The sequence below is a fragment of the Hippocampus bargibanti genome, linkage group LG16 (assembly GCF_051943395.1).
Source record: "Hippocampus bargibanti isolate YZ-2025 linkage group LG16, ASM5194339v1, whole genome shotgun sequence".
NCBI classification, from domain to species: domain Eukaryota; kingdom Metazoa; phylum Chordata; class Actinopteri; order Syngnathiformes; family Syngnathidae; genus Hippocampus; species Hippocampus bargibanti.
Genome location: NC_142749.1, coordinates 12,212,843 through 12,229,993, shown reverse-complemented (window position 1 = coordinate 12,229,993; position 17,151 = coordinate 12,212,843). Strand labels below are relative to the sequence as shown.

General features: G+C 39.6%; 1 protein-coding gene across 5 annotated transcripts in view; it reads left to right on the top strand.

Annotated features, from left to right (window-relative positions):
• The window catches only part of LOC148886493 (cell adhesion molecule 2-like), a 193,836-nt gene that overhangs the window by 135,703 nt on the left and 40,982 nt on the right, over positions 1 to 17,151 (top strand). For all 5 annotated transcript variants that reach the window (XM_089016654.1, XM_089016653.1, XM_089016652.1 and 2 more), the window contains 2 exons: positions 6,921 to 7,073; positions 12,603 to 12,740. In XM_089016654.1, coding sequence (XP_088872780.1) covers positions 6,921 to 7,073; positions 12,603 to 12,740 — 291 coding nt within the window. The remainder of the gene's footprint in view (positions 1 to 6,920; positions 7,074 to 12,602; positions 12,741 to 17,151) is intronic.

Sequence of the window (17,151 nt, the reverse complement as noted above, 5' to 3'; positions counted from 1 at the left end):
TAGACACATTTTTGCACATCTGGCAGTGAATGAGTTAAAAATATTGTAAAACTTAACCGGTAAGATAAACGTTCAAGACAGACGTGTTTTTTTTTCTTGCCCTTTTTGAAGCATCTTTTCAGATCAGACCAAAGATGAAAGCGTCTGCACTGATAGAAAAACAAAAACTTGCCTAAAGAGCGTAAATCTCTTCAGATCCTTAACAGGTCCCCTTTCTCCAAGACAAGGATCATAAAACATGAGGAGTCGGGGGGGAAAAAGAGGAAAAGGGAAAGGGGATGTGGGCCTCTGTGGGATAAAGGCGAGGAATTAAGGAGGCATTTTATGAGAGCTTTCAGACATCGTTAACACCTGTGAAAGACACCAGCAAACTTTTTCTATGACCTTCAACAACCTGCCTCCGTGTTTTCCGTCTGTCACTCGCATGCGCGTCTATAAGATTCAATTTTTATGACACAAAAGCGCTTTTCTTGCCGCCTATGTGCCGCCTGTGTGGCAATTCAAATAATCCCGCTTTGCTACACTTTCTCTAGAAGTGCAAATTGAAAAGGAGTTTAAGATCCAACCATTTAGGCTGCTTGCAAAGTGTCGAGAAAAAAAATACTTGAGGGCAATGAAAATAATTAGCTTGCACTTATAGGCCTACGCGTGCATTCTTCTCTTTTGGAGCAGTACGCAGGATCAATGCTTCTCAGTTAGAAACTCGAGCAGAAAGGTATTTTATACTTATGTCTGTGTTTTATTTACCAACATAACACTCTGAAGATTAAATATTTACCAGGCGGCAGTCAAATAAGAGGGGGATCAGCATTTTCTAGACATTTTCTTAGTAGATATTTCTTTATTTGTTTGTTTATGTATTTATTTGTTTGTTTATTATTATTTTTTGTTTAACTCATTATTTGCCATTCACATTCGGGAATTGAAAAATATGTGAAATAAGAGGCGAACAAGCATTTTCTATAAATTGTCTTTGTAGATATTTATGTGTTTATTTATGTATTTGTATTTTTATGTATTTGTATATTTTTGTGTTTGTTTATGTATTTGTTTATTTGTGTATTTATTTACTTTTTGTCTCACTGCCATTCCCGAATTTATTTGGGAATTGAAAATATGACAGAGCGTCATTCCCGAATTTGTTCGTTTTTTTTTTTCATGCTTGGGGGCCGATAAAGCGTTGGTCAGACCTGTTTTTTCCTCTAGCCTTTCCCTTTTTTTCCATATCAGCGCTTAGTTCCAGCTACAGCTGTTATAGCATTATATAAACCAATATGTATGTATTGCATTGTATATACTCCAGACCCACATAATTTAGGAAATAACTCTTTTTGTTCCGATGAAAGAACTGAGACTAAGGTGTCTTATGCTGTATTGAATGTTTATGTAGTCCTAAAACTCAATATTCCGTGATACCGGAGTGGACACATTTTTGCATGTCTGGCAGTGAATGAGTTAATTGCTTATTTTTACAATACATCTTAACTCACAATATATAGTCTCTGCAGGTTTTGTTTATGATATTTTGCATATTATAATATAGGATTCTGGGGTTTTATGTTACGACACTCAAAATGAATTCCATTTAATTTAATGTCTAAATGGACATTGACAGTATCGAATTGACTGCCCCTTGAATGTAAAAACATGCAAATAAGAGACAGAAAGTTAACTTTCAAATCTGTAGTCTTGACTCAACTGATTATTGAGAAGAGATAGGAATTAAATTGGAGCATGCATGTCCAGTGGGGGACATTTTTGCATTCCAGCTACAGTTTCCCTTAAAAAAAAAACATGTTTTATTACTCCAATTAAAAACGAGCTCAATGTCCTTCAAATATCCACCACTTATTTTTACAAAGTCGTGAGGAAGCACAACATATTCAAGACCAAAGGTCCCTTGTTGTTAATTTGCTGTCACAAACATGCTGCTAACATTGAGTTTCGAACAAAATATTTTGACGGCGGTCCTGACTTGAAGGCGTTGAAGGCCATTAATTAATTCCTGGAAGACAAATCATAAAAAATGCTGAAAAAAATAACATTAAATTCAACAATCAATCAGTTTTATTTCTGCCTTCCAGGAAGCACCGGGCTCTTCCTCGTGCCCCATTTCTGAAAAATGTAGATCAGACTCTGAGAACACCGGCGGAACAGAATAAGGACGAATATAGACCAATTCAAACGAAATCCACAACTGCTACCACTAATTTTGATCCAATGACTAAAAACGGACTCAAAGTTTGTGTGAGAAGAATGACGAACGATCAATGAAAATAAAATGTCAAACAATTGGACCATACTGTAATACTGCAATCTTTTATTTTGCGGATTTGGACCAGAACTTATGTTGTTCTTTTTTGACCTTTGTGCCATCCTACTACAATGTTTCATCAAAGTCCTCTTTTCTTTTTTACACTTTTGCAATAGATAGGTAGGTAGGTAGGTCGGTTGGTCGGTCGATTTTATAGATCGATATTTTGATAGATCGATAGATTGATCGATAGACCGATCGATCGATTGATCGATTCACTGATCGATCGATCGACAGAGATAGATAGATAGATAGATAGATAGATAGATAGATAGATAGATAGATAGATAGATAGATAGATACAGGCCAATTATTGAATGAAATACTGTCCATTGCCCGTTTTTTTACATTTTACAACATCTGTCACGTTGCCTCGGAAAAGGCGGAGAAGCGTCTTGTGATACAGACTTTACATTATTCAATATACATTCCATTCCGTTGGCATCAGTCTCCCTGACCTCATTCGCTCTTTTCGCATGCACGCCGCCACCGACCATGGCCGAGGGAGTCAAGTTCCCCACCACCACCACCCCTCCTCCAGCCCCCTCTTCCCCCTGATGAGTTGTTGACAAGAAAAAGAGAACGGTCGCTTCCAGACGTCGGCAGCGTGAATGTATATTCTGAAATTTGCACTTTTCTCATTATAAAACTGTGTCAGCTGAATGAGCAAACACCTGCCAGGGTTCTATACGGATACACGCGCTCCCCGGAGAGATGAAGGTGGCGGACGGGATGGCGGGGATGAGAGGAAAGGGCAAGGGGAAGAAAAGGTTGTTGGGTGGATGTGCAAACATGATGGCTTGAAAGTGAGTGAATTTAAGACTACAAGCTGTTTGCTTATGCATGCACGCTATGCGGCGAAAGCAATCCTAATATACCAATACAATTGTCTCCATATTCACTCGCACACACACACACACACACACACACACACACACACACACACACACACACACACACACATACACGTTTTTGCTATATGTGAGGACGAGATCTTTCCGGCAAAAGCAATCCTAATATTGCGAAACCTTGTCTTACGAACGCCTTGACTAATGAACTTTTTGGTTTACGAACGTTAAATTCACGAGAATTTAATCTTGGAATACTAACTATTTTTCAGGATACACACAGAGCGCCGCAATGAGTGACGTGCCGTTCGCGAACGACCCCGTTCTCTCACACACACACACACACACACACACACACACACACACACACACAACACACAAGCACACGCATACACGTTTTTCCTATATGTGAGGACGAGATGTATGCGGCAAAAACAATCCTAATATACCAATACAATTGTCTCCCATATTCACTCGCACACACACAGAGACAAACACTCTCACATACATACACGTTTTTGCTATATGGGGGGACAATGTGTTTTTGGTGATAGCAATCCTAATATAACAAAACAATTGTCTCCCATATTCACTCCCACTCAAACACACCCACACACAAACACTTACACACGCACGTTTTTACTCCACGTGGGGACGAAGTGTGTGCAGTTAGATCAATCCTAATGTACCAGTACAATTGTCTAACATATTCACTCACACATACACAGACACACAGAACATCACTTTTTTGTGTGTTTTTTACACGCAACTGCTGCTCTTAATGGTTCCCGGTTGATGAGCAGCTCATGTTGGGAGAGACAAGTAGAAGAAAGAAGGGAAAAAAAGGTTTCTATGTTTTGCTTGTTGTTTTTTTTTGCCACTTTCAGCCACAAACAAAAGAGAAATGATTGCCTGTTTTCTAGTCTAGTTCACAATCTAAGTGTTGTGAATTTGGAGGATCACTGGACAATGTGCTGGTCTGGTGTCATCGTGCATGAGAGGATAATAGCCATCGCTATTGAGCAGCCATCATTATTTTGGGCAGCCAACCACAAGATCAAGCCCCATACTGTTTTGTGTGTGTGTGTGTGTGTGTGTGTGTGTGTGTGTGTGTGTGTGTGTGTGTGTGTGTGTGTGTGTGTGTGTGTGTGTGTGTGTGTGTGTGTGTGTGTGTGTGTGTGTGTGTGTGTGTGTGTGTTTGTGTTGTGCATGTGTGTGTGTTTTAAAGGAATTGTCTATTGGAGTTTGACAGCCCCTGAATGCATAAAGCATTGTCACACAAAACTGTGGGAATCCGCTCAGGGGGGGTATTGTGGTGGTTTTAATAGGGAAGTATTGTGGAAAAACACAACCTGCAGGTCAGTGTTTTGTACACATCCGATACTTCTCCAAAACAGAGGTTCGACACAGTTTGGCTGTTTGTATTCACATTTTTCATTTTTTTTTCATTATTTAAAATTTCCAGAACTGTGGATCAACACTGATGTCACAATATCCCGAAGCAATATTGACGGACAAAATATGTTATTCGAAACATAATGTCTATGATAATTTATGTTGTGATGACACCTTTCGAAAGGGGTTGAATTTTGGTCAGCGTATCTGTTTATTCCCAGCAAAAGAGCCCTTTTTGTGTTGTTAGTGATTTATCGCCGCAAAGATAGAAATGCCATTTCTGATGCTAATAGTAAAGAAGACATCTTTGACCTTCTCGCATAGCTTCTTTGCTAACAAGAAAACTTTTTTTTCTCACACTGAACTGCTCTGTTTCATTGGCTTTGGAGTTGTAATGTGGATTTGTTTTTTAGGCTTTTCTAGCTAGTTCATGTCAAGTCTGCGCTTGTCCAGAAGGCAAAAACACTTTACAAACGCATGTGATTTGTTAAAAATATGTGATTTATTAATAATACTTATTCTAGCCCCTTTTCAAGATAAAAAACAAACAAACATCTCTTCACAATGTGTCGTTAGCGTTATGCATAACAGAGAATGCTAATGGTAATTTTCTTACATTTTTGCGCTCCTATTATAACATTGACTCTTGGCCACTCTACCTTTATCGTCAAAAGCTGTGATGTGAAATTGGCATTTATCTAACAAACAAAATAGCACCAAAAATACGATGGCAAAAAGTGGTAGAACGAATTCAAGCAGACGGCGCTTTTCTGATGTTTCTAAATGCAGCCCGAATCCGCCATCACAAATAAAAGCGATCCCGCTGCTTTTTTGGCATGACAACTAACCGCATTTATGTGCCTGTAAGCGTTGAACGAAAGACATCGGCGGCGCCACGAGCTTAATTAAATGACTAAACCGTAAAGTGAATGATCTGGATCGGGAGCATTGACAATATTTTCTGCATAGCTTAAGCTGGTCAGTGTCAGAGAGGAGCCGGAGTCTATTCCAGTTATGTTAACCACTACACTACAAATATGCTACTATGTGCATAATTGAACTTTTTGTGATGGAATTCATTTCAGCATGTACGACTGTCTAACATTGATTTTGGTAGTGAGAAGCCAATATCACCTAAAACGTGCAGTATTTTGTCCCGCATGTTGTCTCGTTGAAAAGATCGTCCAACAAAACTGTCTAATTTTAGCCAATCCATTTCAGTTCCCTCATGTTGCCAACGTTTCATTAGGGCTCTTTCACAACTTCTTATTGCTCTATTGATTTCCATTGATGTCTTTTGGACGATGGCATCTTCATATAAGTAAGTGTTTGAAAGAGGTCAAGGAAGACGATCTACCACCACTTTCCTTGCGTGTAGTTTTCTGGTCACGTTTGATGAAATAACCTCGATCATGAAATGTGTGATAAACTGAGGTTTTGCTGTAATAAACTGCAATGCAAAAACGTGGTTGTTAACATTGTCTTTCGGATCTGATGTCAGTCCTCAACTGAAGTGATGACCGTTGAGGGCTGCAAGGCCTTCTCTGCCGGCCTACAAATATCTGAATCAGAGTAATGTGAATTTTATTTTGTCCATGAATTCTTATTAAATAAATCTAAATTGTCTTTCAGCTTCCTTTCATTGCTTTTCCCATGTTGTGCTGCTTCCAGGTGTGTGTTTTTGTATTTAAGCATTTAACCAATCATATTTCAGCCATCATTTGTTACCAAGGTCAGAAATCTGCCTGGATGCCTTTACAATCAGCTCCGAAGGCTCTGGAGCAACTCAAGACCTGCTAGAAGGCGCTGGAGATGTCAGTTTTCGCAAATTATGATTGGCTAGTTACATGCCAATCAGAGTATCACTAGCCGCTAGTGATAAGAGCATACTGGCCAGAGCTAGCACACTGTATCTGTAGCGAGCTGCATAAGCAAATTATTGTTAATTTAATAGCGGTTTTGTCAACCTAAAATGGCTGAAGGAGAAGAACAAATGGATTTGTAGCAGATACATTGTTAAAACCATTTTCAAGATGGACCTTTCAAGAATAGATGGACATCATTCAGAAAGGCTGGACAGCTCCGAAGCTACCAAAAATAGCAAATATTATTGCAATTTAATGAAACATGAATCCACACTTTCATAGTAAAGATTCGAACAGATTAATCACAGTATTCTTCAAGTCACAAGTTATTTCCTGGCCAACTGCACCCTCTAGTGGACGTGTAGTAAATCACACCACACTCACAGCTGTGGATTGTTTCAGACGTAGCACTACTGAAGGCCTAGCGATGAAATCCATGGCCTGCCACTGCGAATACCTAAGATCGAGTAACCGTGTCTCTTTTGTGTCTCCGTCCAGCTTTGAGGGACAACAGGATCGAGCTGATCCGCGCATCGTGGTCGGAGTTGACCATCAGCATCCATGATGTCACGCTGTCTGACGAGGGGATGTACACCTGTTCTCTCTTTACCATGCCGGTCAAAACTGCCAAAGCCTACATGACGGTCCTTGGTGAGTTAAAGCTCATTCTTACATTCGTTGGATGCTTTTCACCTAAAAAAAATCCATCGACATAAAAGACATTTTGTGCTAAATAATTGTTTTTATATATTCGGTATATTTAATACAAAAGATATTTCGACGCTAGCAGTTAGCAATGATTGCTAAACGTTACAAAACATGTCTATTTACTTGCTGGTTACATAGAATATAAAAATTCATTCAAATCACTAGTTTTATGGTGTAATTTTAAGCTAACGCCGTCTTCTGCGTAAATTTAAAGAATATTATCTGGGTTAGGAATGGTCGATTGAGCATTTAGATTTTCAAATGTCGTTTTATTTAACAACTGGTTCACAAAATCAATTTGGTTGTAAGCCAAACACAAAAGTATTCAAATATTAGCCCTCACAATGTTTGACAAACATCAATGCAAGGGGTTGTTTGTTCGAGCAACCAACCGTGAGGTTGGAAAATAAATCATTGGTTGTTTAACCTGAAGAAGAAAAAAAAGCTTGATGGCATGTTTGTTGATTGGCAGGTGGAGCAAAATGCACGACCCTACAAAATGCAAATGTTTAGTTCAAAACTAAACGCTCTGTAATGACTGAAACAGTTTGTTTAGCTTTGACACTTCCTGTCTGTGATTGTTTTGCTAATAGGACAAACACATTTAGTTTGTCAAAAAAATGGGATGTCTCCCCCCCCCCCCCCTCACACACACACACACACACACATAACACCGAGCCACACCATTTTACGAATGTTTGTGATCATCGTCCTGCACAAACATTGTCTCATTTCTCGCCACTCGCCTTATTATCTCGCCAATTAGTTTTTGCTAATGCTAATAGATGTGCTTGTGCTCTGCAGGCCCATTAGCTGTCTATCTTTTTTTTAACAAGCATTGCAAGAATTACGGAAAATAAATAGGATTGCTCAGTGGGGATACTGAGCAAATAATAAAATTTCAAAAATATGTATATACTGTATATTTTTGGGGGGGCAGGCTACACTGAGCAATAATTAACCGTGTCCACTAATGTTTCAGGACAGTGGGTGGAGGATAGAGGATAACTGAGGTGAACAGAAAATAACCCAATCTGGTCTAAGTGTGTATTTATTCTTCAGTTTTACAATCTGACCTCCCGTAGTGTTTTTATGATGCTTCTTTGTAAATATCAAAGTCTCTTTCTATTCGCCGTTCCACCGTTTTCACCTTTAGTGAACGTGTTTACTGAAGTATCACTCAAATACGATGGGCTCTCATAGCCGCTGGGTTGTCGTATTTTATCTTGCACTTGCCCAGGATGAATATACGCAGTTTCTCTTGTACCTGTTATGACTTTCAAGGTGGCAGTGTGGCATACGCACGGTGGTACAAAGAAGAATATTTCTGGGAAAACCACAATAACGTAACTCATTATTTGTAGGGTGGAACAAATACATGCCTGTGAAAATTGAGAATACAGTAAAGTCTCGTTATATCGATATCGGATATATCGATAGTCCTGGTTATATCGATACTATTTCTATGCACGCACGGAGAAAATTACATGCAAACAGGGTCGGATATATCGATAGTCCCGGTTATATCGATATTTTTTCGGACTCCCTTGAATATCGATATAACGAGACTTTACTGTATATATTTTTTCCCTTGATGCACTTTTGGAAGAGCTTTTTTGCTAGCTGCCAGACTGCATGCTCAGAGGGGACAGAATAGGTCGGTATCAAGTGCCCTTGTATCAGAGAGATTTCTATGTTAACACAAATACGTTATCGGTGCATCTGTGTGAAAACTGTTTTTTTCAGCACACAAATTGAGCTTGAAAAGCCTTGATTTTCTTCAAAAGATGACCCTGCACCTTATACGCAGGTGCGCCTTATATGTGAAGTCATATTAAGACGCAACAAGTCTTGCAACTACTGTCAGCAACCACCGACTCCATTTCCCACTGAAGAAGAAGTAGTGCGTAACTCCAGGCTCTACTGTCGCGCCTTATAATGATGGTGTGCCTTATATTTGGAAAACTTTTATCTATTCATATAATATATTTGGAAAACATTTATCATTAATTGAAGATGCACCTTATAGCCTATTCCTTATATATGAAAAAAGTTTGAGCATACACTATTCATTGGGGGTGCGCCTTATACTCCGGTGCGTCTTATACACCGGAAAATACGGTACTTCCACTTGAGAATGAAAAAGAATCAGTCTTAGTGTCAAACTTTCATCATTACACATTGCGAATAGTAAATTCCAGAAAAAATATCCTGTGACTGTAAAGTGTCCTTGAGAGTTTTGAAAGGCGCTTATAAATGAAATGTATTATTGTTATTATTAAAAGCTCACAAACAAAAAAAGACTAAGTCTCAAGTACCATAAAGATCGCAAGAAATCATTTTATGTATCTCACAATGGAGAAATTCCAAATTTACAGCAGGAAAAATGAAAAAAGGGAGGAAATAGAAGACAACAAGTATGTCAATAGAAGATATAAGAAGCCGTTAGATGAGACAGTCATGGCCAAAGCGACTCAGTGTCACTGACTGACACCGCTTTCAATCTCTCTGCTTCAGGCTGACAAAGAAAGATGCAATCAAAGGTGTTGGGAAGAAGTGCATTAAAACTAGTGGTGAGACTGTAAACCTTTAAATATCAACTAAATCACAAACATGTCACAATTCTACAATAATATCATTATATTTGACAGCAAGAAGTAGTGTACACACATGACTGACTGCCAGTCAATCACAAAGCAACTTACAAACAAAATAAATTCATTTTAAGGATACAATGACTACATTTGAAGAAGTCCAAGATGGCGCCCGAGTAGGCAGCCTCAGCAAGTGCTCTCATGAGCCTTGCTTTTTTTTGGTTGTTTTTGTCTTGTTTTGTGTTTTCTTTTGTCACTTTGTGTTGTTGTGCATCGTGTGGAACGGATACAGATTGTTTTTCAGCATTTTTGACCACGACATTCATCAAGGAGGAGACTGTGCTGAGCGGTTGCGCCTTTTCGGCAGCATGAATATGCCAGTACTGTTTTTGAACGGGAGGAATGTCGGAGCCATTCGACTGCCATCGCTGGACACCAAAGGGGCCATTGTGCTTTTTGCGCCTGTAATGGGCAGCATCTTCACAGGCCCGCTTTGTTTAGCGGAAAGGTCAGTGTCGTTGGACGGTCTGCGGCTGGATGGACGCATGGCTTGAGGAACCCGCAATAAGAAGAAAGGAGCGTCAGCGCAGAGCGCCGATGCGTATGTGGAACTGTTGCGGCTTGGAATTGAAGCAGATTTATGTGGAACAGGAGATGTGAGACAATCTCTTTTCGTCAATGGATGCTACAGCTGCGTGTTTGCTTTCAACATTTAGCTTGTAGTTGACATGCACATTCCACCATGATGTCCCTGATCCACTGGTGGAAAGACGCTTTGATCCTCTCCTCTTTCATCTAGAACTGCTTCATGTCATCACAAAGAGGGTACAGCAAGTCCTGAAGAATGAATGTCTCTCTGTGTCTTTGTTTTGTCATATTGTCTCTATGCTGTCATATTATTTGTTATTGAGTTTTTTTTTTTGTTCTTTTGACTTCAAGACGGCGCCGCGAGAGTGGCTGCCTTTCCAGCAGCTCATGTATTTAATTTTTCTACTTTCATTCCTTTCATCACTTTGCTGCTGTGAAATGTAAATTTCTCCACTGTGAGACTAATAAAGGCATATCCAATCCAATCCAATCCAATTTAAACAGCTTCTTCCCCCAAGCCATTAACTCTTTGAACTCTTTGAACTCTTTCAACAGTAGCCAAAATGGAACTGTATAGTGCCACTTAGCAGTTTTTTTTTTTTTTTTAACGACGATACTAGTGCAGCGTGTTCTACCGGAAACAAATTCCTTGTGTGTTCTACATACTTGGCAATAAAGATGATTCTGATTCTGATTCTGATTGCGATCGACTAACCAATTTAAACGTACTTAACACGATGCATTCCAGAGCCACCTATAATAGGTGAAATTGGGGAGAGCATATAAGAAAACATGTTTTTACACATCCCACACACTTTTAAAGTTGTTTTTGCCACCTGTTCTCACTCTCATCCTCACAAATCGACTCGCTTCAAGCTGTTTCGTTGCCACTCCCAGTTTAAGTTTTCTGTAAAGATGAGTTCAGTTGGCTACTTAACTCATTCACTGCCAGACATGTACAAAAATGATTCCACTCCAGTGCCAGAGTTTCTGTCATTGTCACTTGAATTCCAGGACCTACAGAATATTGAGTTTTAGGATTACATAAACATTCAGTACAGCGTTACAAACCTCAGACTTTCTTTTTTCATCTGATAAAAAGAGTTAATTCCTAAATTATATGGGTCTGGAGTTATATGAGCTTGAAATGGGGGCAGCTAGACAAAATACATACATGTTTATTTATATAGCACCTTAACAACAGCTGAAGCGGTAACAAAGCACTAACATGGAAAAAAGGGAAATGCTACCCCTTGTGGAAAAGAAAAAAAGCATTGCCAGAGGCCATGACCAGCGCTTTATCGGCACCCAAGCATGGTTGTCTATCTATTTTCTATCTATTAGCTTTCTATTAGCTATCTATTTGCTACCTATTAGATAACTGACCAGCTGCCAAGCTATCTGGCTGGCTATCTATTAGTTATAATAGCTAGTTGTCTAACTGGCTATCTATTAGCTAGCTAACTTTCTATCTATTTATTTCCGGGTTGAGTGAACGCTGGCGCATGTGGCTGCTGCTGCTCACCCACAGAAAAACTTCTCCAGTGCCTGAAAAGTGACCTTGAAAGTTTTGAAAGGGGCTTATAAATGAATGAATGAATATTATAAAAAATAAAACCCAAACACATTCAGGAATGGTGCTTTACGTCATATTGAATGGCAGTGAATGAGTTAAACACCCAAATGATCAAACGAACCATGTAATAGTGTTTACATGTTAATTAAATACACTTCATATGTATTTAAATTGTACCTTGTAAATAATGACAGCTAGCTTAATGCTAATAGATAATGTGAAACGCCTTAGACAGGCGATATCAAATTAGCATGAATTATGATTATTTTTTTAAATAGCAACAAAGATACCATGATAAATGCAACACACAAAGCATATATTTGGTTTCTTTGCTCTTTTGAAAGAACTATTCAACTGGCAAAATGTAGTGCCGCGTCACGCTCAAAGGGGCATTGTCTTTTTGCTGTTCTTTATGCCGCATCTCATGAAGTTAACCTCAGAGCTGCACAAAGCGATGCTCCATTGAGGGCACCTACCTCCAAAATAAAAAAATAAATAAATCATAGATGAATAAAGAAATGATTACTATAAAATATTTAACCATGGCCACTTCCTCCCTTGACTCCCCATTCGCACTGTTTTTCAGCACTGGCGCTTGTATCGACAGCTCACGGAAAAACAAACCAGACTTGATGTACAGTGTCTCAAGGCATGATTGTGTTTATTTCTTCATGAGGTCAGAGCTCTGTGTGTGATTTCATCTCCATCCTTCAGGCGTTCCGGAGAAGCCAGAGATCGAGGGCCTGATGAAGCCTGCCTTGGAGGGCGATCACATCTCTCTGACCTGCATGACTCACGGCAGCAAACCTGCCGCTGACTTGCGCTGGTTCCGAAATGAAAAGGAGGTCAAAGGTAGGCAACTTTTCTGCAACTACATGTCCAGCCATATCAATTTAATATTTAATTTGAGAGCATTTTATACGACTAGTATACATCCATATTCAGAGAGACTTCTCATATTTTATGAAAGCACTACAAGAATACGGGTTGGTCAAGAAAACGTGCAAAGGCGACCACTAACTACTTCGCTGCCATTCACAAATGTATTCGGGAATTGAAAATACGATGTGGAGCAGGGGTGTCAAAGTCATTTTTTGCCGCGGGCCACATTGTAGTTATGGTTTCCTCTCGAGGGCCATTATGAATTTGGGCAAGCCATTAGAATGTTTAATCCCCTCCACATATTACATATAGAGCGCACAACAAATGAATGAATAACTGGTTTTCAAATCTGAAGTCAAGAATAATGACTGATTGTGGTTTACGTCCAAAAATATGAAATTTTGGTTAGGATTTTAGTAAGCATCATGGAAGTTTGATTTGTTTTCGCGGGCCGAAAAAAATGAAGTGACGAGCCGGATTTGGCCCCCGGGCCTTGACTTTGACAACTGTGATGTAGAGCGTCATTCCCGATTTTGTTCAGGTTTGGTTTTTTTCTTGTTTGAGTGCCAATAAAGCACTGGCCGTGGCCTCAGGCAATGTTTTTTCCTTTTTACAAGGGGGCAGCATTTCCCTTTTTTCCCAGGTTAGCGCTGTGTTCCAGCATCAGCTGTTGTTTAAGCGCTATATAAACCAATATGTATGCATTGCATTGTATTTTGGACAGCCACCCTCATTTCAAGCTCATATAACTCCAAACCTTTATAGTTTAGGAATTAACTATTTTTTTCAGCTGAAAAAAAGAGAGTCTTGGGGTTCTTATGCAGAATTGAATGTTTATGTAGTCCTTTCTGAAGTACATATGCACCTAAAAGCTAGCAGCCATTCATTTGACGACAATGAAGTTAAAATATTAGCAAAAAAAATTATGGTTTGAAAGGGGAGTAAAATAAGCTATTTTCATAAAACAGTACTAAATCGACATGGTAGTATGAGGTTTAATTTGGACCATTCGTACAACACACTTCTGAGATCGTTATCACATAGGCTTAGTTATCCTGATGAGGTGATACCAGAGCAAATGGGGCAATCAGGCCAGTCGTAGACCATAATCAGTCAGGACAATAGAAGTAATCAGTGTAGTCCTCTGCTCCCCCCCAACCTTAGAGCAGGGACCTATCATAGCAGAGATTGGCACCGCCACCTCTGGACAGTATGGATATATATATATATATATATATATATATATATATATATATATATATATATATATATATATATATATATATATATATATATATATATATATATATATATATATATATGTATATATAGGGCCAGAGCGACCAGCAACATTTTTGTTCGCTGACAAAGCCTCATGGATAAAAAGCAAAATGTCCGACACCTTCAAAAAAGTCCAGAAAATGGCTGAAGAAACCTTTTCATCGATGGACCATGCCTCTAGGACTGAGAGCTTACACAGACGTAGTCCTAAAACTCAATATTCTGTGGGTCCTGGAATTTGACGCTTTTCAATTCCCAAATAAATTCGGGAATGGCAGTGAGTGAATTAATCACCTGACGTGTTCTGTGAATTTGAGTGAAAATGACAAAAACCCTGGCACTGGAGTGGACACATTTTTGCACATTGTCTGGCAGTGAATGAGTTAAATATTCAAAAATTGCATGTAAACCTACAGTGAGTCGGTCTCCAAAAGTCCCTTCAGTGTATATAAAGATGACATTTTACTTTATTGTTCTTCACTTCTAGAAAGTGGGTCGCCAACTTTGCAGCGATAAGAAAATGCGTGTCCTTCAATTACAATAGTTGAGCACCAACGCTTTAAGATTGCATGCGTAAAGTAAAATAAATAAATAAATAAATAAAACATCCTTGATGTGAAGCACTGGAAATAAACTGTTGTTATGGGAGTCCGGTGCACTTTGCGGGGGCTTTATCGCATCTCAGGTGTGCTTTCGGGGGCTTTATGCCATCTTGGGGATGCTTCATAAGGGCTTGATCTCCACTGGCACAGAAGATCAACCCTGAATATTATATCGTGTATTTCCAGTCTTCTTGTTTGTCGCCTGAATTAAAATGAAATCATGTCATAATTGTTTTTTGTAGCCTCTCACTCATTATTGCATCTTGACAAATCAGTGGGGGATCATGGGAGTCATTGTCCTGATTTTTAGCTCTGTTATGGGACAGTAAAACCATCTGAGTATGTATATGAAACAATGAATTGAAGTATTGGAATTGGATGCAATCTCCATCCAAATGTCTTTCCTCATTCCACCTAACGACACTTTGGTTGCCATGTTCAGTCAAGCTTAGAGATGTACGTCATGAGCACCGTCGAGCGGGTTTGTCCCGTTTTTCCAACACGTCATAACAATGCCGCTCGCCCGTGGTTGACGATAAAGCCGTTGGTGGTCGGTTGCCACGGGAGATCTTAGTCTCCCTTGCCGACGTCTACCACTTCAGTGTTTCTTCGCCCTTCCAGTTAAGGCTTAACCCGCCGCCTCGACCGCGGGCCTCCCGGGGTTCAGATAAGTAAGGAGATTGCATCAGATCAATGTTGGCCTCAAGCAAACGTCATTACGCTTTTCCATTCAATTAAACAGCCTGTCCTGGAAACATTTATGCGTCTCGTGCTGCCTTCTCTTCAATGTTCTTACTTTGAACTTTTTTTAAATTCCCTGACAATGTTACAGGAATAATAAATCATATGAAGTAAATATGAAGCGCAAGCCGTGATTAGAGTATAACCAAGCGATACTGTTGACGCTTTCCTGACCTTTTTTTTTCTTTCTGAAAATCACCACTGGTGCATTGTGGGACCCACATCCCATTTAGGTCACCGGAAAAGGCAAATTGTATTTTCAGGTGTAAATGGCACACCCAAAAGCCTTCATTTTCTTTAAAACATGACCTTGAGCCTTATACGCTGGTGTGCTTTATATGTAAAGTACGATTGAGCCACAATAGGTCTCGCAACTACTGTCAGCAGCCACCGACTGCGTTTCCCGCCCGTAGAAGTAGTGCGTACTGTACTGTAGCACCTTATAATGTGGTGTGCCTTATATATGGTAAACTTTTTTTAAGCTTGCATTTTATAGTTCGATGCGCCTTATATATGGAAAAAGTTTTAAAATACATCATTCATTGGCGGTGTGCCTTATGTGTACTTTATACACCGGAAAATACGCTCTCAATTTTCTCCCAGACAATATGCCAAAATGTGTCCACTCAAGTGCCAGGGTTTTTGTTTTTGTTTAAGTTATATGGGTCTGGAGTTATCTGTGCTTGAAATGGGGGCGGCTGTACAAAATACAATGCAATACATACATATTGGTTTAAATAGCGCTTTGACAACAGCTGAAGCTGGTTCAAAGTGCTAACATGGACAAAAGGCAAACTGCTACCCCCTCGTAGAAGGGAAAAACTCTGCCAGAGGTCTGAACAGGGCTTTATCTGCACCCCCCGCGAGAATAACCCACACCCGAACAAATTCGAGAATTGCTCTTCACTTCACACTTTTCAATTCCCGAATAAATCCGGGAATGGCAGCGAATTAGTTAAAAAAGGTGCTCCCAATAAAAAAGAAAATGTCATCCAGGTTTCTTTATTGTCTCTTAAATTACCACCAAAGGTTAACAAATGCAATGACCCTCTTTGAAATATTCTCAGTGCTTCGGCAAGAAAGTCAGAAGCTATTATCTAGTCCTGTAATGATGCACGTGAGCATCTTTTATCCGGGATCTTTTTTCTAATTATTTTGTATTCATATATTCTACAATGCGACAACCATTGCTTCGTGACCCCGCCCCCCTCTGCCAAAATACGTTTTCACAGCTTTCAAAACAGGAGGCCATTTTCATTCGAAAAACTAAAACAGACATTTGTTGTCTTGGTAAAACAAATTGCCCCCCACCCTGTTACAGAGAGCACCTTGAGACTTCATACAAACGTCAGATTAGAAGATTGCTGTCGGCTCCTCTATTGGACTCGTCAAATTCGATCGGGGGTGATGTTTCGGCCCACGTTGGGGCGTCTGCCATCACACCGCCTCTTTTCGCCGAGCTTAAGCTGCGACAGCTCAGCTCCGCTATCTGGCAGGCCGGGGGTTCCCGGGTTCCAGATAAGATGGTAGATAAGATCAAATCAATGCTTGTTTTCTGCACATTTGTTTCGCTAACATCGCCGCATATTTCCTTTTAATGACTTATGTTCAGGAGATGATATTGAGTCTGTGTGGTCTACTTTTCACTTACATCGCAGCCTAGTACTTGTTATATCATTCAAATTCGTCACAAATTTTTAAGTCGCAACAAACCTTTGACCCGAGATGAAATCATTTCAAACATGTCAAACAGGAAA